This window comes from Mustela putorius, unplaced genomic scaffold (genome assembly GCF_011764305.1).
Source record: "Mustela putorius furo isolate JIRA1106 unplaced genomic scaffold, ASM1176430v1.1 tig00000127_pilon_pilon_pilon, whole genome shotgun sequence".
NCBI classification, from domain to species: domain Eukaryota; kingdom Metazoa; phylum Chordata; class Mammalia; order Carnivora; family Mustelidae; genus Mustela; species Mustela putorius.
This window is the reverse complement of record NW_025421288.1, coordinates 1,753,870-1,779,657: the sequence shown is the minus strand read 5'-3', so window position 1 is coordinate 1,779,657 and position 25,788 is coordinate 1,753,870. Positions and strand designations below refer to the sequence as shown.

Genomic DNA, 25,788 nt, shown 5'->3' with positions numbered 1-25,788 from the left:
ATTACTTTATTCAAATCTTCAAAATATTCTTTATTTTACATTTCAGTATTTAAACAATCCACCACGCAAGTGCACCGGAGTATAAAGAAAGATAGGCAATGCTGAACTTTCAAAACAGCCAATGGTAATGACAAATATCACATGTCCAGAAGATAAACTTTCAATTTCATCAAAGACTAGGATAACATTTCTGTTTTATGTCTGAGGAACAAACCGATGGTCCCCAGAGGGAAGGTGGGCACATTGGGTGAAGAGAAGTAGAAGAAATAGGAATGAATAAGTCACAGCAATAAAAGTCATAGTGTAGTGAATATAGTCTTTGTTATCATGGTAGCAGTACATGGGCATAGATGGTAGCTACACTTGTGATGAGCAGAACAAAAACTGGAGATTTGTGGAATCACTAGGCTGTACACTTGAAACTAATGCAACATTGTGTATCAACTATACTAAAAAACAAAAACAAATGAACAAACAAAAACAAGAAAACAGATTTCTGTTGCACAAAGGAAAATAATACTTTAAGTAAATACAATTCAATTTCTTCCTGGGGATTGTGTTGAAGAGAATAGAACACCAGAAAATAAGACTGTGCCTCTCATATTTGAAAATGTGGTGAACCCATTCTCTGGGACTTAACTCCTCATATCATGCTAGTGGATGACCATGGATGATGTCAGAGGCCAACTTCAAAAGGTTTGAGTATTCTTGTATAAATTAAGGGAGCACCTCAATGCTAAGCGGTTCTTAGCCTATGACCCAGTTTTCAGTTGGCTACATCTGCTTCTCAGTCTAACCTTCTTTGTTTCTCTCTAGTATGAGAGCCTTTCTGAGTAGAACCAAGAGAGTTTTGCATAGCCCGATTGGTGGGGGGAAAAATGTCAAAATATGCTGTTTGCATAAAGAGCAGTGAGGATTAACAAAATGCACCACAGAGACATCCAACTCATCAACTATTTGGCTGCTTCTTCTTCTTCTTCTTCTTCTCCTTCTTCTTCTTCTTCTTCTTCTTTTTTTTTTCCCTGTTAAAATTTTGTTTACTTATTCGAGAGAGACAAAGAGAAAGAGAGAGCAGGAGCATGGGGAGGGGGAAGGGGAGAGGAAGAAGGACAAGCAGGCTCCCACTGAACAGGGAGTAAATCACAGGCTCAATCCCAGGATGCTGAGATTAGGACCTGAGCCAAATTTAGATGCTTAACCACATAACCAACTGAGCAACCCAGGCATACCTTAGCTATGTGGCTTCTTAAACTGAGGGCCCTTTACAGAATGGGAGATTTTCCACATTTACAATAAGCATCAATTTGTATACTCATAAGGGATTTTTAAATGAGGTTATAAATACACCATGGAATTACACTTAAAGGTTTAAAAAGTGATGTTCATTATCTAATTTAAAATTTTAATGCCTGGAATACATCATCAATAGGCTACAAAGAATTAATTATAATGTCTATAAGGACAGTGTGAATAGTGTAATTACATTGAATTACATTATTTAAAAAGCATTATTTATGTAAAGAGTTAAAATATATAATAACATTAGTAAATTTTTTTTGGATTGCTTTTTCTTTGATTGCAATGGATACCACCAAAAAAGGGAATGCTTAGGATTTCTCTCTGTGTGTGAGATATTTTTTCAGTCAAAAATCTCTTTCCTAAAGCAGGGCATAACGTCAAACAATGTAATCTTACAGTGTGCCTTGATAAGAGTGATATAATGTCCAGTATGTCTAAGATAATGAAGGGGAAAATGTTCCAGAATACCAGACTTAAGTTCCAAAATGTTAAAGCTGAAAGGACCTGGAGGTCATGTGATTTGTTCCCCTTATTCAACTTCAAAAAAGTAAAGTAACAGCAAGAGGGTAGTTGAGGGGCCTTCGAACTTTAAGTCTTGCAATTTGTTAAAAATGCTTTACTTACTTATTTACTTATTTGAGATATAGAATGAGAGAAGAAGAGAAAGAGAGAGAGCATGGGGGGGGGGGTCAAAGGGAGACACAGACTTCTCACTGAGCAGGGAGTCTGATGTAGGACTCTATCCCAGGACTCTGGGATCATGCCCTGAGCCAAAGGCAGTTGCCCAACCAAATGAGCAAACCAGTTGTCCCAAGTCTTGCAGTTCTTGATGAAATCACAAAACCTTCCTGTACATCCTGTATTTGTTGATATTAGGGTTCTGTGGATATAACAAGATCCAGGCCAATATTTTAACTCCAGAGACGTCATTTCTCTTCAAGCTGTGTGTCTCGGCACCATATTTTCTTCATGGCATTCTTCATGTCTGTGTTTCTCAGTGTGTAGATGAGAGGGTTGAACATGGGGGCAATCATGGTGTAAAATAGGGCAAAAACCTTGTCATTACTCACAGAATCAGCCATGGGGACATATGTGAAGATGAGGGGCAAGAAGAACATGAACACAACAGTGATGTGTGAGCCGCAGGTAGAGAGAGCTTTGCGGCAGCTCTGGGATGAGTGTGTCCTCAGCGTGGACAGGATGATGATGTAAGAAATTACCAAGGCAACAAAGGTCAAAATCGATAGCACTCCTGTGGTGCTAATGATCACAATAACCAACAGGCTAGTGTCCATGCAGGCCAGCTTCAACAAGGGGAAAACATCACAGAAATAGTGGTCTATCTGATTGGGTCCACAGAAGGGAAGTTCAATAATAATCAATACCTGCAGGATTGAGTGGAGAAATGCTCCGAGAATCGAGGCCATCAAAAGAACATAGCACACTTGTCTGCTCATGATGACCATATAGTGAAGGGGTCTACAGATGGCTGCATAGCGGTCATAGGCCATAGCCACCAAGATAAAGATCTCAGTGGCACCAAAGAAGTGGGCATAGAACATCTGGGCCATGCAGCTGTTGTAGGAGATGGTCTTCTCCTGGGCCAGTAGATCTGTGATCAGTTTGGGGGCCACTGTGGAAGTGAAGCAGACGTCCATGAAAGACAGGTAGCTCAGGAAAAAGTACATGGGCTGCTCACGTAGGCGGCTGCCATTGATGGTAAGAAGAATTAGGAGGTTTCCTGAGAGAATTGCAATGTAGCAAAATAAGAACACCACAAAGCAGGCAATCCTTTCATCCTCATCACTAAAAAGTCCTAAGAGGATAAATTCTGTGATATTTTCATGTCCCATTGTTTCTGTGGGTGTGATCAAGTAAAGGAGAAAATTAATGTACTGGAACCAGTCAACTTTTAAAACAATTCATTTATTTTAAAAGTCATTCATTTATTCAATAATACATATTGATTGTTCATTACGATACAAACACCATAATTAGTGCTAAGGGTACAGAAAGCAGTATGCAAAATACATAAAGTCTTACCCACAAGTAGATAAAGTTCATTAGAGTAGACATATACTAAAAATAATTTCACAAATAACTAATTAAATTATAATAACTCCCAGTTTCATACTATGAGCAAAAGGATAAATAATTAGAAGATGAGGTGTTCTTTTTTAGGTCAATTTTGAAATGCAATTTCTGTAGTATACCTTAAGAGTAATTTTTAAATCTCTGCTATGTATCAACAACATTAAGGTTATCTGTTCTTCAAGAGCAGTCTCGTTATTTACATCCTTCCCAGTGACTAAATTTGTGCTGAATCCTGAAAGTTCAGTTAAGTCTTTAGACATCAGTGAGCTTGTAATTTTAAATATCAGATCTCTAGGTGACAATTTCAGAAAATCCCTTTAGCACCTTTTCACCAACATTGAGCAACGATGAGATCTTAGGGAAAAGGGGTGCTTCTTTGTATTGGATTGTAGTATATTTGTGGCTACTTGTAATTGACCTAATATCCCAGTTAACTTTCCAGCCTAACCCAGGAGTTTTCATCCCTTCATCCCACTTTCCAGTGCTCCCCAGTAGGACAGCATCCTTGGAGGATCAAATTCCATCCAAAGATTCTTTTTCACTAGATCTGTTTTACCTACCTTTTATTTCTTTGAATTGAACCACTTTCTCTCCTTTACTGGCTCACTACAGGTTTATGGGTCCCAGTCCTGAAATATTTTAAGTAAAAAGGACATACTGCTCTGGTGCAAAATATTAAACTATATCTCTTACTTCATTTTGGCAAAAAAAAAAAAAAAAGTGTGTCACAAAATTGTTAAATTCAGTGCCCAGTTGGATAAAACATAAACTCTACACACTGATAAAGTGTGATAGCCTGTTTTGAAGGGTTATAACAGCAACTGAACAATGATTTTTACTTTTACTTTCATAATGTGTGATTTTCTATGAGATTATTTTGGAAAAATGTACAGTGGGCATACAAAAAGATCTTTAATAAGACTTTGTGAAGTTTGTGGACTTGAGTTGAGTTCCATCCATGAGCCCCAGATTAACAGCCTGTGGCTCAATTTCTTGCAAAAATCTCTGAAAATATCACTGCCACATAAGCAAAACCAGTAGTAATGATTTTGAGCTATGGTGTAATTTGTTTAAAACAAATGGTTCAGGATTATTTTATCTGTGAGTTATCTATTCTGTCCTTAAAAATAGAACTCCCTCATTGAATATAGAATCTTATTAACTGACATAAAAATATTTTAACAAGGTAAAAGAATATACCATGTTTATGGTTAGGGAGTATCAATATATAAGAAAGATGTTAATTATTCCAAAATTAATCAATACATTTAATAATTAGAACAAAAATTCTGACAAACTTTTTTGTGAAAAACTGATTCCAAAATTCCAAAAGAATTAAAATGCAGAGGAGGAAGAGCAAGACAGTGAAGTAGGAAACCTATTTTCTTTTCTGGTCCCAGGAATTCAGCTAGATAGTTATCAAACCATTTTGAATACCTACAAACTCAACAGAAGATTGAAAAAAAGAATAGCAGCAATTCTATGAACAGAAAAGTTACCACTTTCTGGAAGGTAGGCCATGCAGAGAAGTAAATATGAGGATCTGTCAGACGACTCCCAGCAAATGATAGAGCAGTGGAGTACAAAATCAGAACTTTTAGAAGTGGGCTCTGCTGAGGGATGTCACTTTAGTGGCTAAGTGGAGCCCTCGCTGGGACAGTGTGGTCTCAGGACCCTCAGTTCACCAAAAGACTGAGAGTACCTGAGTTAGCAGAGCTCCCAGGGATCAGAGCAGGGAAGTTGGCTGCAAAGGCAGAGCGAAGGAGTGGGCTTTCAGCTCAGGATTACCTTAAACCATGATCTCCAGCACAGTAAGACCACTTGTCTTTGAGCAGGGACCTCACAAGGGGCAGATTTGAGAAGAACTCCCAGGAGAAGCAGCACAGGAGTGCACTGCAGGAATCTGCTGGGTTTGGAGCCTCCAAACAGGGCCATATGCCAGAGATAGAAACACTCAGTCACAGGCCAGGTAAGGAAGAACAGGCACAGACCAGGGAGACAGGAGTGATTGATCGCTTTTCTCTGAGGGCTCATGGTGGAGTGGGGCCCTGAGCACTCAGCTCCTCCAGGCCAGAGATTTGGAGGACACCATTTTCATTCTCATCCTCCAAAACTATGGAAACATTTCAGGGAACAAAAGCTACTGAGAGCAAAGCCAAGAAGATTATTTAGCCTGGCACTTGGCAAGGGCAGTGCAATTCTGCCTGGGGCAAAGACACTTGAGAATCACTGCTACAGACCCCTCCCCTAGAAGATCAGCAAGAACACCCAACCAAGGACAAGTTTACTGATCAATGAGAACTGCAAAACTCTAGCACTAGGAGAGTACAGCACAAATAATTTATGGCTTTTTTCCCCCATGATTCTTTAGTCTTTCAAAGTAAGTTGTATTAATTTTATTTTTCCTCTTTCCTTTTATTTTTTTTTAATTTTCCTCTTTCCTATTTTAACCATCTTATTAGTACCTTTTTTAAAACCATTTTTAATTTTCATTTTAACAGTCGTATTCTATACCTTCATTGTATTTAACTTTATGTCATATATATATATATATATATATATATATATATATACACACACACACAGGCACGTGTGCACACACACACACACACACACACACATATTTGGGATAAACTGCATCCCAAAATTTTTAAGAAAAAAAAATATATATATATATATACACACACACAAACATATATATATGTTTTTCTTTCTTAAAAATTTTTAAGAAAGAAATATATACATATATATACACATATGTGTGTGTATGTGTGTATATATATATACACACACACAAACATATATATATATATGTTTTTCTTTCTTAAAAATTTTGGGATACAGTTTCTTCTAACATACCAAAATGCACCTTAAATCTAGTGTATGGCTTTGTTCTAGTCTTCCATCTGGTCACAACCTCTCCCACCCCCTCCACTTTTTAAAAATTTTTTTTTCTTTAATTTTTCAACCAACTTCTAATCATTTCTTTGTATTGTTTTAATTTTCATCTTTGCAGTCATATTCTATCCCTTCATCCTATTTACCCTTTTCTTTTTAAGATTTTTTATTTATTTATTTGACAGAGAGAGATGACAAGCAAGCAGAGAGGCAGGCAGAGAGAGAGGAGGAAGCAGGCTCCCTGATGAGCAGAGAACCCGACGTGGGGCTCAATCCCAGGACCCTGAGATCATGACCTGAGTCAAAGTCAGTGGCTTAACCCACTGAGCCACCCAGGCACCCACACTTATTTTGTGTATGTGTGTGTGTATATAACTATATAAATACAAATATAAATATATATATAATACATATTATATATATATATATATATATATTTCCTTTCTTTAAAATTTTGGGAGGCGCTTTCTTATAACAGACCCAAATACAACCAAAATCTAGTATGTGGTTCTATTCTATTCACCAGCCTTATCATATATATATATATATATATATATATATATATATATATATATTTTTTTTTTTTTCCCCTTCTTTTCCTCTGGTTATGAGTCTTTTTTGATTTGTTTGGTGTATATTTTTCTAAGGTCATTGTTATCCTTTTAGCATTTTGTTCTTGCGTTCATTTCTTCTTCTCTGGACAAAATGACAAAATGGAAAAAAAAAGCATCTAAAAAAAAAAAGAAGAAGAAGAACAATAGGTGGTACCAACTGCCAGAGATCTAATAAATATGAACATTAGTAACACGTCAGAACTAGAGTTCAGAATGATGATTATAAAGATGTAGCTGGTCTTAAAAAAACATAGAAGATAGTAGATAACCCCTTTCTGGAGAAATAAAAAGAAAAAAAAAAAACTAAAATCTACCAAATTGAAATACAAAAGACTATTAATGAGGTGTAATAAAAAGTGGAGGCTGTCACTGCTAGGATAAATGAGGCAGAAGAGAGAATTGGTGATATAGAAGACCCAATGATGAAGAATAAAGAAGCTGGAAAAAAGAGAGATAAACTATTACTGGATCATGAGGGGAGAATTCAAAAGATAAGTGATATCGTAAGGCAGCATTAAAATAACTGGAATCCCAAAAGAAGAAGAAAGAGAGAGAGGGGCAGAACGTACATTAGAGCAAACTATGTGGATAAATTACCTCCCCATCATCAAATAGTAAAACTTACTAGTCTCAGAGACAAAGACAAAATCATGAAAGCAGTTCGGGACAAGAGGTCTGTTACCTACAAGGGTAAAAATATTAGATTGGCAACAGACATATCCACAGTGACCTGGCAGGTGAGAAAGGATTGGCATATTATATTCGGAGCACTAAACAAGAAAGATATGCAGCCAATAATACTATATCACTAGGCTGCCATAGAAAATACAAGAAGAAATAAAAAGCTTCCAAGACAAACCCAAAATCTAAAAGAATTTGCAAACATTAAACCAAACCTACAGGAAATATTGAAAGGGGTCCTCTAAGGAAAGGGAAAGCCTAAAAGTAACATAGACCAGAAAGGAAAAAAGACAATATAAAGTAACAGTCACCTTACAGGCAATACAATGGCACTAAATTCATATCTTCCAATAGTTACCCTGAATGTAAATGGGCTAAATACTCCAATCAAAAGGCATGGGTATCAGAATACATAAAGAAACAAGACCCATCAATATGCTGTCTGCAAGAGACTCATTTTAGACCCAAAGACACCTCCAGATTTAAAGTGAGGGAGTGGAAAACAATATACCATTCTAATGGACACCAGAAGAATGCTGGAATAGCAATCCTTATATCAGACAAATTAGATTTTAAGCCAAGAATATAATAAGAGATGAGGAAGGACACTACATCATACTTAAAGGGTCTGTCCAACAAGATTTAACAATTTGGGACGCCTGGGTGGCTCAGTTGGTTAAGCAGCTGCCTTCAGCTCAGGTCATGATCCCGGCCTCCTGGGATCGAGTCCCATATCGGGCTCCTTGCTCGGCAGGGAGTCTGCTTCTCCCTCTGCCTCTGCCTGCCATTCTGTCCCTGTTATATAAGTCAATTCTGATAAATAAATAAAATCAAAATCAAAAAAAAAAAAAAAAAAAAAAAGATTTAACAATTTAAAATATCTATGCCCTTAACATAGGATCAGCCAATTATATAAGTCAATTAATAACAAAATCAAAGAAACAAATCAACAATAATACAATGGTAATAGGGACTTTAACACCCCACACTGAAATGTACAGATCATCTAAGCAAAAGATCAACAAGGAAATAAAGGCCTTAAATGACACACTGGACCAGATGGACATCATAGATATATTCAGAACATCCCATCCCAAAGCAACAGAATACACATTCTTCTCTAGTGCACATGGAACATTCTCCAGAAAGATCACATCCTGGGTCACAAATCAGGTTCAACCTGTACCAAAAGATTGGGATTATTCCCTGCATATTTTCAGACCAAAGTGCTTCGAAACTTGAACTCAATCACAGGAGGAAAGTTGGAAAGAACTCAAATAAAAGGAGGCCAAAGAGCATTGTACTAAAGAATGAATGGGTCAACCAGGAAATTAAAGAAGAGTAAAAGAAGATTATGGAAACAAATGAAAATGAAAACACAACTGTTCAAAATCTTTGGGATGAAGCAAGGGCAGTCCTAAGAGGAAAGTATATGGCAATAGAAGACTTTCTCAAGAAACAAGAAAGTATATGGCAATAAAAGACTTTCTCAAGAAAGGTCTCAAATATAAAGCCTAACCTTACATCTAAAGGAGCTAGATAAAGAACAGCAAATAAACCCTAAACCCAGCAGGAGAAGAGAAATAACAAAGATCAGAGCAAAAATCAATGAAATACAAACCAAAAGAACAGTAGAACAGATCAACAAAACTAGAGGCTGGTGTTTGAAAGAATTAATAAGAGTGATAAATCCCTGGCCAGACTTATCAAACAGAAAAGAGAAAGAACCCAAATCAATAAAATCATGAATGAAAGAGGAGAGATCACAACCAACACCAAACAAATACAAACAATTATAAGAACATATGAACAATAATACGTCAGCAAATTAGACAATCTGGAAGAAACTGATGTATTCCTAGTAATGTATAAACTACCAAAACTGAACCAGGAAGAAAGAGAAAACCTGAACAGACCCATAACCAGTAAGGAGATTGAAGCAATCATCAAAACTCTCCAAAGAAAAAGAGCCCAGGGCCAGACCACTTCCCAGGGGAATTCCACCAAACATTTAAAGAAGAATTAATGCCTACTCTCCTGAAACTGTTCTTAAAAAAAAAAAAAAGAAAGAAAGAAAGAAAGAAAAGAAATGAAAGGAAAACTTCCAAAGTTATGAGGCCAGAATTATCTTGATCCAAAAACCAGACAAAGACCCCATCAAAAATGAGAATTACAGACCAATATCTCTGATGACCATGGATACAAATATTCTCACCAAAATATTGGCCAATAGTATCCAACAGTATTCACCACAACCAAGTTGGATTTATTCCTGTGCTGCAAGATTGGTTCAACATCTGTAAATCAATCAATGTGATACAATACATTAATAAAGGAAAGAACAAAAACCATATGATGCTTTCAATAGATGCTGAAAAAGCATTTGACAAATAACATCTTTTCTTGATTGAAACTCTTCACAGTGTAGGGATAGACAGTATATGCCTCAATATCATAAAAGCCATCCATGAAAACCCACAGGGAATATCATTCACAATGGGGAAAAACTGAGAACTTTTCCCCTAAGGTCAGTAACATGGCAGGAATGTCCACTATCACCAGTATTATTCAACACAGTACACAGTACTCAGCAATCAGACAACAAAAATAAATAAAAGGTATCCAAATTAGAAAAGAAGTCAAACTCTCAGTCTTTGCAGATGATATGATAGTTTATGTAGCATACCCAAAAGACCCCACCCCAAAACTGCTAGAACTCATACAGGAATACAGTAAAGTGTCAAGATATAAAATTAATGTATAGAAATCAGTTGCATTTCTATACACCAACAAGATAGGAGAAAGAGAATTTAAGGAGTTGATCCCAATTACAATTGTACCCAAAACCATAAGATACCCAGGAATAAACCTAACCAAAGAGGTAAAGAATGTATACTCAGAAAACTGCAGAATACTCATGAAAGTTATTGTGAAAGACACAAAGAAATGGATAAATGTTCTATGATGGATTGGAAGAACAAATATTGTGAAAATCTATGCTACCTAAAGCAACCTACACATTTAATGCAATCCCTATAAAAAACACCATCAACTTTTTTTTTCCAAAGAAATGGAACAAATAATCCTAAAATTTGTATGGAACCAGAAAAGACCCTGAATATCCAGAGGAATGTTGAAAAAGAAAAGAAAAAAAAAAAGCTGGCAGCATCACAATTCCAGACTTCAAGCTCTATTGCAAAACTTTAATCATCAGGACAGTATGGTACCAGCAGAAAAACAGACACATAGATCACTGGAATAGAATAGAGAACCCAGAAATGGACCCTCAACTCTTTGGTCAACTAATCTTCAACAAAGTAGGAAAAAAATCTCCAATGAGAAATGACAGCCTCTTCAACAAATGATGTTGGAAAAATTGGACAGCTGCATGCAGAAGAATTAGACTGGATCATTTCCTTATGCCATGCACAAGAATAGACTTAAAATGGATGAAAGACCTAAATGTGAGAGAGGAATCCACCAAAATCCTTGAGATCACAGGTGGCAACCTCTTTGACCTTAGCCACAGCAAGTTCTTCTAGACATATTGCCAAAGGCAAGGGAAGCAAGGGCAAAAATGAACTCTCAGGACTTCATCAAGATCAAAACTTCTGCACAGCAAGGGAAATGGTCAAGAAAAAAAGATGCAACCAACAGAATGGGGGAAAATACTTTCAAATGGCATATCAGATAAAGGGCTAGCATCCAAAATCTATAAAGAACTTATCAAGCTCAATACCCAAAGAACAAATAATCTAATCAAGAAATAGGCAGAATACATGAACATACATTTCTCCAAAGAAGACATCCAAATGGCCAACAGATACATGTAAAAGTGCTTAACATCACTTGGCATCAGGGAAATAAAAATCAAAACCACAGTGAGATACCATTCACACTAGTGAGAATGGTTAAAATTAACAAGTCCTACTGCTGGTGGGAATTCAGTCTGGTACAGCCACTCTGGAAAACAGTAAAGAGGTTCCTCAAAAACTTGAAATAGAGCTACCCTATGATTCAGCAGTTGCACTACTGGGTATTTACCACAAAGATACAACTATAGTGATCTGAAGGGACACATGCAATGCTGGGTCAAAACTCCAATATTTAAAACAGCAAAGTCCACTATAGTCAAACTAGGGAAAGAGCCTAGATGTCCACAAACAGACGAAGCAATAAAGATGTGATTATGTGTGTGTGTGTGTGTGTGTAATTACACACATATGTGTAATTACACATATGTGTGTGTATCTTCTGTGTATTTATATAGAATATAGAATGTGTGTGTGTATATATATATTCTGTGTATATATATATTTTTTTTTTCTGTAAACACACACACACACACACACACACACACACACACACCATGGAATATTATGCAGCCATCAAAAATGAAATCTTGCCATTTACAGTAACGTGGATGGAATTAGAGGGTATTATGCTAAGTGAAATAAGTCAATCAGAGAGGAACAACTATCATATGATCTCACTGATTTGAGAAATATGAGAAAGAAGACAGAGGATCATAAGGGAAGGGAGAAGAAAATGAAACAAGATGTAACCAGAGAGGGAGACAAACCATAAAAGACTTTGGTCTCAGGAAACAAACTAAGGGTTGCTGGAGTGGAAGGGGGTGAGAGTGATGAGGTGTTTAGGAGATATACATTGGGAGGGTATATGCTATGCTGTCAGACTGATGAATCATAGACCTGTACCCCTGAAAGAAACAAATCATTATATATTAATTTTAAAAAGAATTAAAATGTAGAGTAGTTAAACTAAATTTTCAAGCAAGAACAAAGAGAATAGACGTATCCCCCAGAATTGAAGTATATTATAAAGCTATGGTAATTAAAAAGCTGTAGGTAGAGTTACCTGGTTAGCTCAGTAGGTTAAGCATCCCAGTCTTGATTTTGGCTCTCATGTCATGATCTCAGGGTTGTGAGGTTGAGCCCAGTGTTGGGCTTCATACTCAGTGCAGATGCAGCTTGAGTTTCTTTCTCCTTCTTCCTCAGCCCCTCTTGCTCTTGCTCTCTCTCTCTTTCTCTCAAAAGTAAATCTTTTAAAACAAAGTTGTAGGTAAAGATAGATTGTTGGATTTGAAGACTATATATATATAGTATATATATACTATATATATATATATATTTGAATTCCAGGGAATTCAAATTGATGTGAACTTTAGTAACTGATGTTGGGACCTTGAATCACTTGCTGAAAACAATATACCTTACAAGGCACAAAAATTATAATACAGTTTGGAGAAGGATACAAATGTATCGAACAAAAATAAAAAATTTGAGATATAATTAGAATGGGTTTCTATCTTATCTAGGAACATTATTTTAAGCAAAGCATAAAAAGGAAATTCAAAAAAATTTTAAAAATCTATTTTAAAACATTTTACATGACAAAATTTCACATAAACCAAACATTTTTAAAAGTGACAAATGGGAGTAAGTATTTATAAACCCTGTGAATCAATCACATAAAGAAAAATCGTCCAATTTTCTACAAAGCAAAATATTTGACAAGGCAATACACAGAAAGGGAGTCATAGCTGCTTAAAGTGCATATCAAAATATTCAACCTCATTAGAATCAGGGAAATGCAGATTCAACAACAATGAGATACTATACTCCCACTCATCAACTTCATAAAAATAAAATTTAAAATGCTTTCATTTAAAATTTTGATTAGTGACAGAGCAAAACTACCCCAGAAAGCATAAAAAAAGGATATTCCTCACAGACTCAATCAAATTTGGAAAATAGAAGTGATCTAAAACCTGACAATGGAATGGAAATAAAGGGTGGTATGTTCTCATTATGGAAAACTAAACAAATTTAAATGTTTAATCCCTAGGAGACATCTACCACGATACAAATCACTGAGACATAATATGTTTTATTGTGGAAAACATAATAAAGTGTACAAAAATAATCACAGTTTAATTAATAAAATGCATGTTAAATAAAAAGATCACAGCTCCAGAATACCATGTAGTTTCTATGAGAAGCTAATAAATTAATAGAAAAAAGTACAAAAGGAAAGATTACTTCTCAGAAATAAAGGAGGTGATGACCAAAGGGATTTTAGCATTATTCAATATTTTAATTTCTTTATTAAATATATTATATTTCACTATTACTTCTGTAATTAAAGTTAATTTTAAAACTCATTATTTTATTAAATGGCTTAAGGAGAGCATAAAATATAAGAAATGAAATGAAGTAGAATAAAAAGTTAACCTTTACTGGAATTAAGTAAACTTAGCACATCTAGTCATACTTTTATAATCCTGATAGGATTTAAAGAAATTTCAAGGTGATTGATTAAATCTCTAGCTGTTATTACTGAGGACTCAAGTTCATAATTTGCTCTTTTTCATGGTTCCTTGGTTTGCTGAACCAACTCTAGCTCTTATTTTTATTTTAGGAAACAACAAATTTGCAACAGATTGCTGAATACTAGGATATACTACACAAAAGGTTAATCACCTCCAATATACATGGACTCCGTAGAAACGCCATCATTTTAAACTTCTGATTACCTGCACTCTTCATCTTTGCTGCAACAAGTTCATTAAGAAAATCTACACCAGAAAGGGAGCTCCTCTGAGCTTTGTTTTTTTCATCTGCAGAATAGTGGTTAATAGTACTTATCACATAGGATTCTGGTGGGAATTGAATTAAAATTTTCATATAAAACATTTAGCTATAGATACGTGCATATAATACATCATAGAATTAACTATGAACTCTTATAAATTTAAAATGTTTAAAATTCTATAAATGCTTAATAGTTCATAGGACAAAGGGAGCTTTTAGAATAAATTTTCTTCAATGAGTTTGACATGCCACTGAATATAGATTTCTACAGAAGTTATAATATTATTTTGACAACTAACCACTATTGAAAATCCCAAACTAATGACTAAGACTTGCAATAGGACCTGGGATTTCCCATTTCACAGATGGAAGAACTGAAATCAAAGGAAAAAAATATTCATAAAGACCTTCAATACCTTACAAAAGATGATCTTTCACTTATTACTTAGATTAAGTGAATGAAACACTTCAACAAAATAATTATTTTATCCCGTTTTTTACTTAGGTCATTTTCTGCAGTTTTTTAACATTTTAATATATATCAGATCTATCTTTGTTAAAAAAATAGTAATCGGTTATATAATTTGAACTCTCTACCTGTGGTCACTGAAATTTTCCTCCATATAGTCCACGTTCATTTCAAATATCAGGTATTATTGCTCAGTATTACAGACCTGTGGCACTGTGAGGCAAGAAATGGAGGTTCTTGTACTGGTCTGCCACTTCCTGATTAAGGGATTTAGGAAAAAGCTCCTCAAATCCATTGGTATGCATTTCCTCTTAAGAAAAATAAGGAATTGCAGATTTCATGGATCATTCCACTTAAAAAGAACTTTTTTTTAAATCAAGTGATTTAGTAACTCATTTACAAGTTTATCAAAATTATCAATTAATTTCCTATCATTCTCTTATTATCTTTATTCTCTTTATAACCTATTGCTTATTTTATTCAACTATCTGATTTTTTCCCAAACTTTTATTGTTTTTTTATCTTTCCTTTACTTCCAAAGTAGAGTACACAACATTCCACAATATCTCTGAACCTCAACCTGACAGCTAGAGAGTCCCATACTTGAGACCAGGAATTCAAAGTAGCATTCCCATTTTTTCATTTTTTATTACAACAGACCTTTTAAAGATGTTTTGCAAACTATTAAAATGTAAAATTGTTACATGACTTAGAAGCTCAAAAGTCATAAAAGAAATTGTTACCAAGGAAATATATTTCGTGTTATATTTATGCAAAAAATTACTTTATTAACCAAATGAATAAAGATGGATGATTGTATAGCTGCTCAAAGAGATCACATAGGCTCAAGCATGTAAAAATAGAAAAGGTAAGAATATAGAAAAGGAAAAACAAATACATAAAAACTCACATTTTTAGTACCGGCCAAATCCAATTAATATTGAAAGGGATATCCTTTTCTTCTTGAACTCATGACAACAAATTAAAAAAAAAAAATCTTCAAAGTCAAAAGATAAATATATATCTTAGGACAAAAAAAGTAATGGAAAAATTCCCATACCTTTGTTTGAAATTTCCCATGCCTTTGTAGGCAGTTTTCAAATTTTATTTAAAATGTAATGAATCACTGAATTCTACTCCTGAAACTAATATTACACTATATGTGGACTAACTGAAACATAAATAAAAACTTGAAATTACAAAAAAAATAAAAATAATAATAATAAAAGAAAATAAATATGTCTTAAAAACTAACAGTACTCAGAACAAGAATGAGAAGTATATCATAAAACTGGAAGGAAAATCTCAACTGCATCCCATCCTTTATATCTTTCCTTTTTTTCTCCTTTGGTGCAATAACGAGCTTCAAGATCTACTTCCCTAAATGTGCAGCCTTGGGGTCTCCTGGGGAGAGGAATAGTCAGGAAGAATATATAAAGGCACTGGTTGCAGGTGAGAACTGGACCTGCCAATGGCAATCCCTATGGGAATTCTTGGACAAGGCTAGTAAAAATAAACTCTGGTGATTTTAATTTGCTTTTGCTTTGGTTTTTCAAATGTGCTTTTGAAAATAGTTTATTTTCTATTGTTTCAGATATAAAATATATGATAAGTATCAAATACAATTTCCATGGTCAGTAATACAATTTTTAAAGTGGATTTATTCTTCTCTACACAAGGAATAAGCCCTAATACACCCATTATATTTATTATAGGTCTTCTACTGCTTCCATTATCAAAGCTAATTAATTATTAATATTGAAGTTATTTGGCTTTTTTATAATAATTAAGGTCAAAATTTAATGTCCCCATTCTCACAAAGCTTATCCTTTTTATATAGGTTTTATATAGGTTTTATCCTTTTTTTATAGGTTTTTTTCATTTTGGTTTGGGGTTTTTGTGTGTCTTTTTAAATATTGGTGTTCTTCTGGGCACCTGGGTGGCTCAGTGGGTTAAAGCCTCTGCCTTTGGCTCAGGTCATGATCCCAGGGTCATTGGATCAAGGCCGGCATCAGGCTCTCTGCTCAGCAGGGAGCCTGCTTTCTTCTCTCTCTCTGCCTGCCTCTCTGCCTACTTGTGATCTCTGTCTGTCAAATAAATAAATAAAAATCTTTAAAAAAATAAAAAAATAAATGAATAAATAAATAAATATTGGTGTTCTTCTCTTATTTTCTCAATAGACTATTAACTCAATGAAAATAGGATCTATTGTTCTTCAGACTGTATTTAATAATTTAAATTTTGATTATGGCAAGTGTAACAACAGTAAGTGAAAAATCATTACCATGTGCTAGTAATTACGCTAAGGACTTTAAAGGAATTTTAAAAGTTAATGCACATAATGACCCCATGAGATGATATTAATATTTCCCCAGAGGCACAAAGAAATAATTGACAAGATTCGACAGCTAGTAACTAGTATAGTAGAATTCAACCTTGCTAAGATGCTTTACTGACCCTACAATGATTGTGACTAGTATTTCCACACTTTACACAAAGTAAGACCTTAATAAGTATGTCTGAATTTTTATTGAAATAATAAAATAATGTGCTGCATATTTCAAATTGCATATAAATTTTGAATTGTAGTACTTAGGATACATACTTTTATTTTCCAACTTATATAGTCCGCTCATAGTAAAACTTCAATTGCACCAACAAAATAAATTACTAAGGTAATTTTTATAGTTTTGATTATTTGATGATGGCAAAGTAACATAAAATTTAAAAGATTTATTTTTTCATGCTTTATTATAATACAGTTATAATTCTGTTTCATTGCCTAAATAATTTAATTTCTGTGCTTTTGATGTCAGAAATACTGCAAGGATGACTGTGTATATATGAATGGAAGATGGTTGAACAACGCATCACAGCAACAGTGTCAAAATCTAATTAGATATGCAGCTTAAGCATTTAGTAGAAGAGGCAATTTTATGTGAGATGCGTTTGCCAGATGTCCAGGATGATTCATGTTACTACCTCAAAAACTGAAGCCAGAGAGTCTGACTTTAAATACCAGGTGTACCTTTCATGGGCAATGTGACTTTGGGTAAGATACTTATCTCACTGGAATTTAGATTCTTTCCCTATAACTATAATTATTTTATCATATATCAGTAATATGTAATCAATATTATTAGTAGTAATAGTAGTATTGCTATTATTCACTATTATTATTAGAAACTTTATGGCACAATTTACAAAGAAAACTTGGAAATATCTCCAGGACAAAGCATTTCAATCACAACCTTCAGACTGAAGTCATTGATACTCAAGGACAAAATAAGACAACAGCTCACTGCACAAAACTCTGTGACACTGAAATATAAGTTTTACACTCCAGGCCCTCATCTATGACATTGATGTGTTCATGAATGTAGACAGTTTGTTATAGCTGAACTCATTGTGTAAGCAACTTGATGAAGATCATACATTTAGTTGGATTCAAGGATTAAGTTAATATAAAATGTTACTTATATTTCCTCTAAGACTTGATTCTACACATAAGGGATTGTCCTATTTTCCACATGGATAACATTTCAAAGAGGATGCAAAAGTGGCATATTTAATAAGGATAGAACTACCCTCATTTTATACATATTGAGATATGCATTCTCTGGTTCTTGGGTTAAAGTTAGATTTTTTCAAAATTCCTTTTACACTGTGGTAGACATGATTCCAAAATGTCCCTCAGGATTTCCTGCCCTAGTCCTGGGAACTGGAAATATGAAAATATAGCACATGTTAAATGTAGAATTACATGTCTAAAGGGATTTCAACAATGTAATTAGGGTTATTGGTATGTTAACTTTGAGTTATGTGTTTGATCGTATCTAATCCCACAAGCTCTCTAGAAGAAAATAATTTTTCCTGACTGGTAACATAAGAGTAAGTAAGAGAGATTCAAAGTACAATTAGACTAAAATGCACCATCCCTGACTTTGAAGACAGACAGTCCACATGCAAAGCCCTCTGGGAACTAAGAGCTTACCCTCCCCACCCCTTCCTCTTTCCAGCTAGGAAATTTCTGGAGACAAGAGACTCCATCTTGATATTCCATTCTCCTTTCTAAGGAATAAACTCTTGAACTGGGCCAGAACACTAATTGTTTTTTACAAGCAATTACTCAGAAAATCCAACAGAACAACTTTCATTTAGACCATAAAACTATTAACAAGAACTTCTTGAGAACAGAAACATTAACTACTGCATACCAGGAATAGTTTTGTTTGACAGCATCAGTAGAATAATCATTAGAAATGAAAAGTGGGGTGCCTGGGTGGCTCAGTGGGTTAGGTGTCAGGCTCTTGATTTCAGCTTAGGTTATTATTTCAGTGTTGTGAGATCCAGCTTTGTGTTGAGTGTAGAGCCTGCTTGGGAATCTCTCCCTCCTTTCTCTGATATGCCCCATCTCCCTGCCCCCTCTCTCTCAGAAAGAAAGAAAGAAAGAAAGAAGAAAAAAGAGAGAAGGAAAAGGTAATCAAAAAGAAGTTGCATCTGTGAGTACCAAATGAAGGTTTTCTCTCTCTCTCTTCTTTATCTAAATCATGTGATTTCTCCTTTCTTATTTCTCTTAAAACAAACAAACAAACAACAACAACAAAAACCTTGCTTTCCCTGTGTTATGCCCCAATAATGGGTCCATGATTAAAGGAGCAAGACTGATATAAAGCGAAGGTCAAGCAAAGCTTTATTTCATGCCAAGCATCAAGAATCTAACGGAATGTTTGGGGACACACCTCTTACAAGAGAGGGTGACCCTTCTCTGTTTCACAGACTAGCTTTTAAGGGCAAAGGTCACGTGGCCAGGCCTGGCCACGCACAGGCTACGTGACCAATTGAGTTACAATTTACCCTAGTAGACATTTGACCCCGCCTATTACACCTTGATTAGGATTGGCGCCCAAAAGGCTCCCAAAGGTGGTGGGGGGCAGGGGGCAGGGAGACAGTATGCAACCCCCCACTGATTGATGTCTCCACCTAGCCTGACCCACCCTTGTATCTGGGCTTTGTTACCTGGAGCTGGTTTCCAGGACTTGTTTTTAAGTGAATCCCCTGGGGGAAGGGGAGCAGGGACAGTTTAAGGGTTAAACAACTAGTTGTTTTTTTTTTTTAAACTCAATGAAAGCCTCTTGCTAAAATATAAAAATATAAAATAGGTCCTTACACCCCGTATGAGCAGGACACTTTTCCTGGTTACACCAAAATCCATGCTCCCCAAATTGCAGTTCTGAGAACCTCCAATAGAGGCCTGTGTTCTTTTTCAGTTTCCCCTCCTTTTCCCAGTTGAATGAATGGACTTTGGAAAAAAAAAAAAGATTTATTACTCACAAGTCACAGAGTGTACATCACATGCCTGGGGCCACACATTTTGATCACAGGCACAGAGAGACAGAAAGAGCTCACCAATCTGAGGTTCTGCCTTTATTAGGTTCAAGAGTGGGGTACCCAGGATTTATCCTAGTAGACATTTGACCCAGCCTATTACACCTTGATTAGGAGTTCACTACTGGTGAATTTAAAACATAAAGTACAGGAAGAAAAACACAAAGTCACACAAAGATCAAAAGTCATTTAGAAGTCCCCCAGGGCTTTCCAAATGGGGGACTTCATTGGTAGGGCAGCCTGACCCCTCACCTAGTTGTGTAGCTGGCACTGTGTTCATTGCAGCTGAGATGTCTTTGAAATGGATGATCCAGCCATCAAAGGTTAATGTTAGTACTTTACATTATAATAAAAAAAGCCAGGAATCCTGGGGTTCAGTCAATTAAGTATCTGCCTTTGGTTTCTGTGATGCTAGAATCCTGGAATCCAGTCCCCCAATGGGCTCCCTGCTCAGAGGGAAGTGTGCTTCTACCTCACAGGGTAGAAGTGGCCCTATTTGTGAGCTCTCTCTCTCATAAATAAGTAAAATCTTAAAAAAAAAAAAAAAAAAAGAAGAAGCAGAAGCCAATTGTCAGGCACTTACATTATACCTAAATAGGATCAAATTTTGAGGTGCTGGGGATTAGGGCTCCAAAATATTATTTTCTTGAAGGACACAAATTAACTTTTAACATAAAATTTCAAGTCTAGGTAAGTGTTTTATGTCAAAAGATTCTATGTTCAGATATATGATTTTTTAACTGTAAAGGTTTTTTTTTTTAATTATTACATGCAACAGTAGGCAAAATTATTTAAAGTACGTTTTCACTAAAAGAAATTCTACGTTATTGTTTTTCACTACTCACAGATGTTGTCTTAGTTCCTCCAAAGTTTGAATCAAAATTTATCTTCAGGATAGCTCTTTTAAAAAGAACATCTTTTTCCTTTAATTAATATATTATGTGTAAATTTATGATATATAACATGTTGATTTGATATATTAATATATTGTAGTACGATTGTGATTAAAAAAAAAAAGAACTTGCAAGATGCATTGAGAACAATGTAGTATCAGTAATGGAAGTTATAACATTCTGCAATGCATATGAAGTGTTTAACACTAGTATTAAAGATGTTTCTAAGGGGCGCCTGGGTGGCTCAGTGGGTTAAAGCCTCTGCCTTCGGCCCAGGTCATGATCCCAGAGTCCTGGGATCGAGCCCCACATCGGGCTCTCTGCTCGGCAGAGAGCCTACTTCCTCCTCTCTCTCTGCCTGCCTCTCTGCCTACTTGTGATCTCTGTCTGTCAAATAAATAAATAAACAAAATCTTAAAAAAAAAAGATGTTTCTAAGAATGATAAGAAGCATAAAAATAAAAAAAATAATACATATATATATTTATATATATATATGTATCTCAATCCTCATGTCATGTTGTCATGTCATGTTTTGATTCTTTCGTTTGAGCTTATTTTCTCTGAACGTTTTATGTGAAAATGGACATATTGATGACTTTCTGATGGGATACTTTACTACCTAGAAACTTTGGAATTTAATTATTTCAAGCAATTTACTTTAGAGCTCTCTGAATATGAACTGACTTTAAATCACATTCACTCCTAAACTAGCAAACACAAGAATAATACAGACTATGAGATTATGACAATACCTAAGATTAAAAAAAAAAAATGGACTAGCAATTGTTTCATACTTTTGGCAGCTCTCTCTTATACTACTTTTCTACAGATCTAACAAATAGTTCTGTGACTAAAGCAAACAGCATAGTTATTCAATGAGGCATCTGCAGAAAAATGTGGGTCTGCAGAAAAAGTTGATCAAGGTAGACCTCAGCTCTAAACTTTTGTGTACCACACTGAAAACACCCCTACCATTAAGGACTCCCACAGGTCAAACTTGCACGTTGTGGCCAACTGTAATCCTATAGTTCTTTCATGTATGACATGTTCTCCTAGAGCAACGCTGTACTTTCCTGCTTGGCCTTCCTTGTGACTTGCACCTGGTTAGATATTTGGAAGCAGTGAAGGGTGTGGGAGGAATCTCAGGAAGAGACCAAATATCATTGTCTGACAACTTACTCAAATGAGATAATCACAAGGTATCTAGGCAAGGGAAGACTGTTGTTACCCTCTTTCAAGAGAGAGGGACTTACTTATGACAATCACAAGGTTGCAAGTTCATCTGCGAGTTGTTCTCTCTCTTACCCACACAAATATGTCTACTTTCCCTATCTGAAATTAGATCAATCTCTATTGGCAACAGACATGGTTACAGCAACCACATGAATTCCACTTCAGAAGCATACCCAGGAGACATTTTGAATATAGTGTCTCTGGGGAGGTACCTAAATGAGATCCAACATACTCCCCTTTTCATACATGCCTTGTCTTGAAGTAGAAGAGGATTTCAACTAAAACTCTGCCAACTAAGTTCTACTGAAGTGTGACCCTTGCAAGATGAAAATCAGCAACTATGATCAATGATAAACTGCTTGAGATGGATAAATTCTGAATCCAAAAAAAAAGTGATGTGTATATGTCCCTAGTGTTTATTGTGGAATCATGGCATTCCATTCCCACACAGAGAAATAGATGATTTTTTCTTTCCAAGCTACCAAGCTAAGTTCTTTTTTCTTTATTCTGTTTTTTTTTTTTAATTTTTATTTTAAGTAGCTTCCACACACAACATGAGTCTCAAACTCATGACACTGAGATCAAGAGTCACATGCTTTACTAACTGAGCTAGCCAGGTGCACCTCAAGCTAAGATGTTCTAATGTTCCCAGTACAATAAAGTTAATACAAACTTAGCAATTTTGATATAATTTAGTAATTTATAAATAAAAAATATGTTCAAGAAAACAAAAATATTCATGTTAAATATTCTATATGGATAAAAATACAAATTAGAAAATAGGTTAAAACTGAAAGATTCTTAGTAATCATGTAACTCAATACTGCAATGTTGATGGATGGTGACAAAAGGTGATATCCCTATCCACTGCCAAAATGCAGACTTTATACAAATATCTCAGTCTCTATCAAGTTACCCTCTTTTCTAGATTCTATTAAAACTCACTAAGATAATTCATGCATGTGATGTAACTATTTCTCTTTCAAGGCCAAAAAAAAAGACTCTTTTGAGTTTTAACATTCTTTATCAGTTATTAAGTTCAAATTTCCTATTTCAACCATTGGTTGCTTCTATGTCTTACTTATAGCACATATGAATATATCTACTTAATTTGGGACATATATGCTATAGTCATAATAACCTAAAAGTGCAAATAAATTATTATAATTTGTATGACCCAAGAAAAACTTAATGTTTTCCCCAAATTAGAAGTGCTCATTGTAGAACAAAAAGTTTTTACAAAAAGAATACAAAGAGTACCACTCCAACTATCCAAGGTAAAAATATTCCTTCAGAAAGGTAAATATTTACACTATTTTCTGCTACTGTTCTAGAAGAATCTAAATAAATATGAGAAGAATTTGAAGTATGACCCCAAGAAATAAAAGGGAATTACCTAGCTAATAGACTGTCCCTTAAAACATAAGGATTTTATAATCATTTGAAACTGGTGCTTTCTGCTCAGTCAACCAAGAACAACCAAGTTGAAGATCCATAATCAGACATGATGTGACTGAAGTGTGTAATAAAAAGGAAGTCATTTGAAGGAGGAAAACCTGACCGGCTGCAGATATAAACATATAAAACATAACTTGTAAACAGAGAACATGAAAAGTCAATATCAAGAAGGGCAGGGAAAACACTAGGTCAAAACCACAGTGATGCCACACAGCCAAGAGAGGCAGAGACACAACAGTGAACATCAAAGGCATGTGTCTTGACATGGCTGTCTGTACCTGGTGCTGTCCCTTCTGTACATGAAAATGACTCAACACTAATCAGTGTACATATTCATTCTTGAAGGAATGAATTCTCTGTCCTCTCATGATGTTAACACCACAATAAAAAGATTCTCAATGGGCTTCTAGGTGAATCTGAACTATGAAGAAAAAATTGAAATACCAATTCATCTTTTGTCATCTGAAATCAACTTTTTCCTCCATAACTTCCTCATGGCATCTTTCACCTCTGCATTCCTCAATGTGTAAATCAGAGGATTGATCAAAGGTGTTCCAAGTGTATAAAACACAGCTATCATCTTATCCATGGGGAAGGTGGTTGCTGGGCGTGTGTATATAAATATGCAAGGACCAAAGAAAAAGATGACTACAATGATGTGGGAGATGCAAGTGGAGAAGGCTTTTCTCCTCCCTTCAGCACTGTGGTTTCTCAGAGAATACAAGATGATAACATAGGAGCACATCAACATGACAAAACTCACTGTACAAATGGCCCCACTATTGGACACCAAGAGTAAGTTAACCACATAGGTGTCTGCACAGGCAAGTTTCAACAAGGGCTGCAAGTCACAGAAATAGTGATCAATCACATTGGGACCACAGAAAGGTAAACTCAAGGCAAGAAAAATCTGAGCTAAAGAATGCACACAGGACCCCACCCAGGCCATAGCCATCAGCACAGCACAGACCCTTCGACTCATGATGGTTGTATAGTGTAGGGGCTTACAGATGGCCACATAGCGGTCAGCAGCCATGAGGATAAGGATGAAAATCTCTAGGCAACCAAAGAAATGAAATGAAAAGACTTGTATTATGCATTCATTAAAAGAGATAGAGGTCTTCCTCAAAAGGGCATCCACAATCATTCTAGGAGCGATGGTGGTACAGAAGCAGGTGTCAGATAAAGATAGATGGAAAAGGAAGAAGTACATTGGACTCCCGAGTGTCCGGCTGGTCTTTATAGTAGTAATAATCAGAAAGTTACCCAGCAACGTCCCCAAATAGAAAAGCAAAAAAGTGACAAACACAATTTTCTTCTTAACAGGATCCTGGGTCAACCCAAGCAGAATGAATTCAGTCACATTATTATTCAGCTGCATGATTTCTTCAACTAAGAGATGCTTGAGTATGAATTTGTTGATCTGAAAGAAATAAAGGAATTAATTAATGGTGTGATGTGTGATTTTATGGAATAATTTAAGCAAAATAAATAGTCTTCATCATTAATATTTTAGGGGTGAGTTCCTACATGTCACCTCAATAGTTTGTTCCTCCATTTATAATGGCCACTTCATAATGCCATTATGATTCTCAACAAACCTGTGAAAGTTGTATCTTCCTAGAGTATACTTCAGATACAATCTTGTAGCATTTAAATGATTTTGATTAACTTTGCCAATTCAATGAATATGAAGTTAAAAGATATGGCTCCATTTTATTATTAATGTCATTATTTTTACATATGTAATATCTTTGGGCCCATGTTTTGATGGTGTGTCACTTGGTATTTTAGATATTTTGACTGCCTTTGTAGGCTCATGATACAAGTATAAAATCACACTCCATTATATGTATAAAATCACACTCCCCAAAAGAAGAATGTCTTATTTTTGCATATATTTATCATCATATATTTCATATATACTTATAGAAAATGTATATTTTTATAAATATGTAGTATGCCCTCTGTTACTAAATATTTGCTCCCTGCTATTAGAGCTTGAAAAGAGGAACAGGAAGTACTTCTAACTTCTAAATAATACACTTTTACCTTGAAACACCCTTATGATATTTAGTATTTGACATACACTAATGCAGATAAGGGAATGAATGTTCTTTGATAGTTGATAATATCTCAAATATC

At 35.2% G+C, this 25,788-nt stretch overlaps 2 protein-coding genes across 2 annotated transcripts; both read right to left on the bottom strand.

Annotated features, from left to right (window-relative positions):
• Nucleotides 1-2,225: 2,225 nt before the first annotated feature.
• On the bottom strand, nucleotides 2,226-3,152 carry LOC101683690 (olfactory receptor 4P4-like). Its single transcript, XM_004781914.2, has one exon. The coding sequence runs from the start codon at nucleotides 3,150-3,152 to the stop codon at nucleotides 2,226-2,228; it is 927 nt and encodes a 308-aa protein (XP_004781971.1).
• A 20,939-nt stretch (nucleotides 3,153-24,091) lies between these two features.
• On the bottom strand, nucleotides 24,092-25,024 carry LOC101682210 (olfactory receptor 4C16-like). Its single transcript, XM_004781912.1, has one exon. The coding sequence runs from the start codon at nucleotides 25,022-25,024 to the stop codon at nucleotides 24,092-24,094; it is 933 nt and encodes a 310-aa protein (XP_004781969.1).
• Between the last annotated feature and the right edge of the window lie 764 nt (nucleotides 25,025-25,788).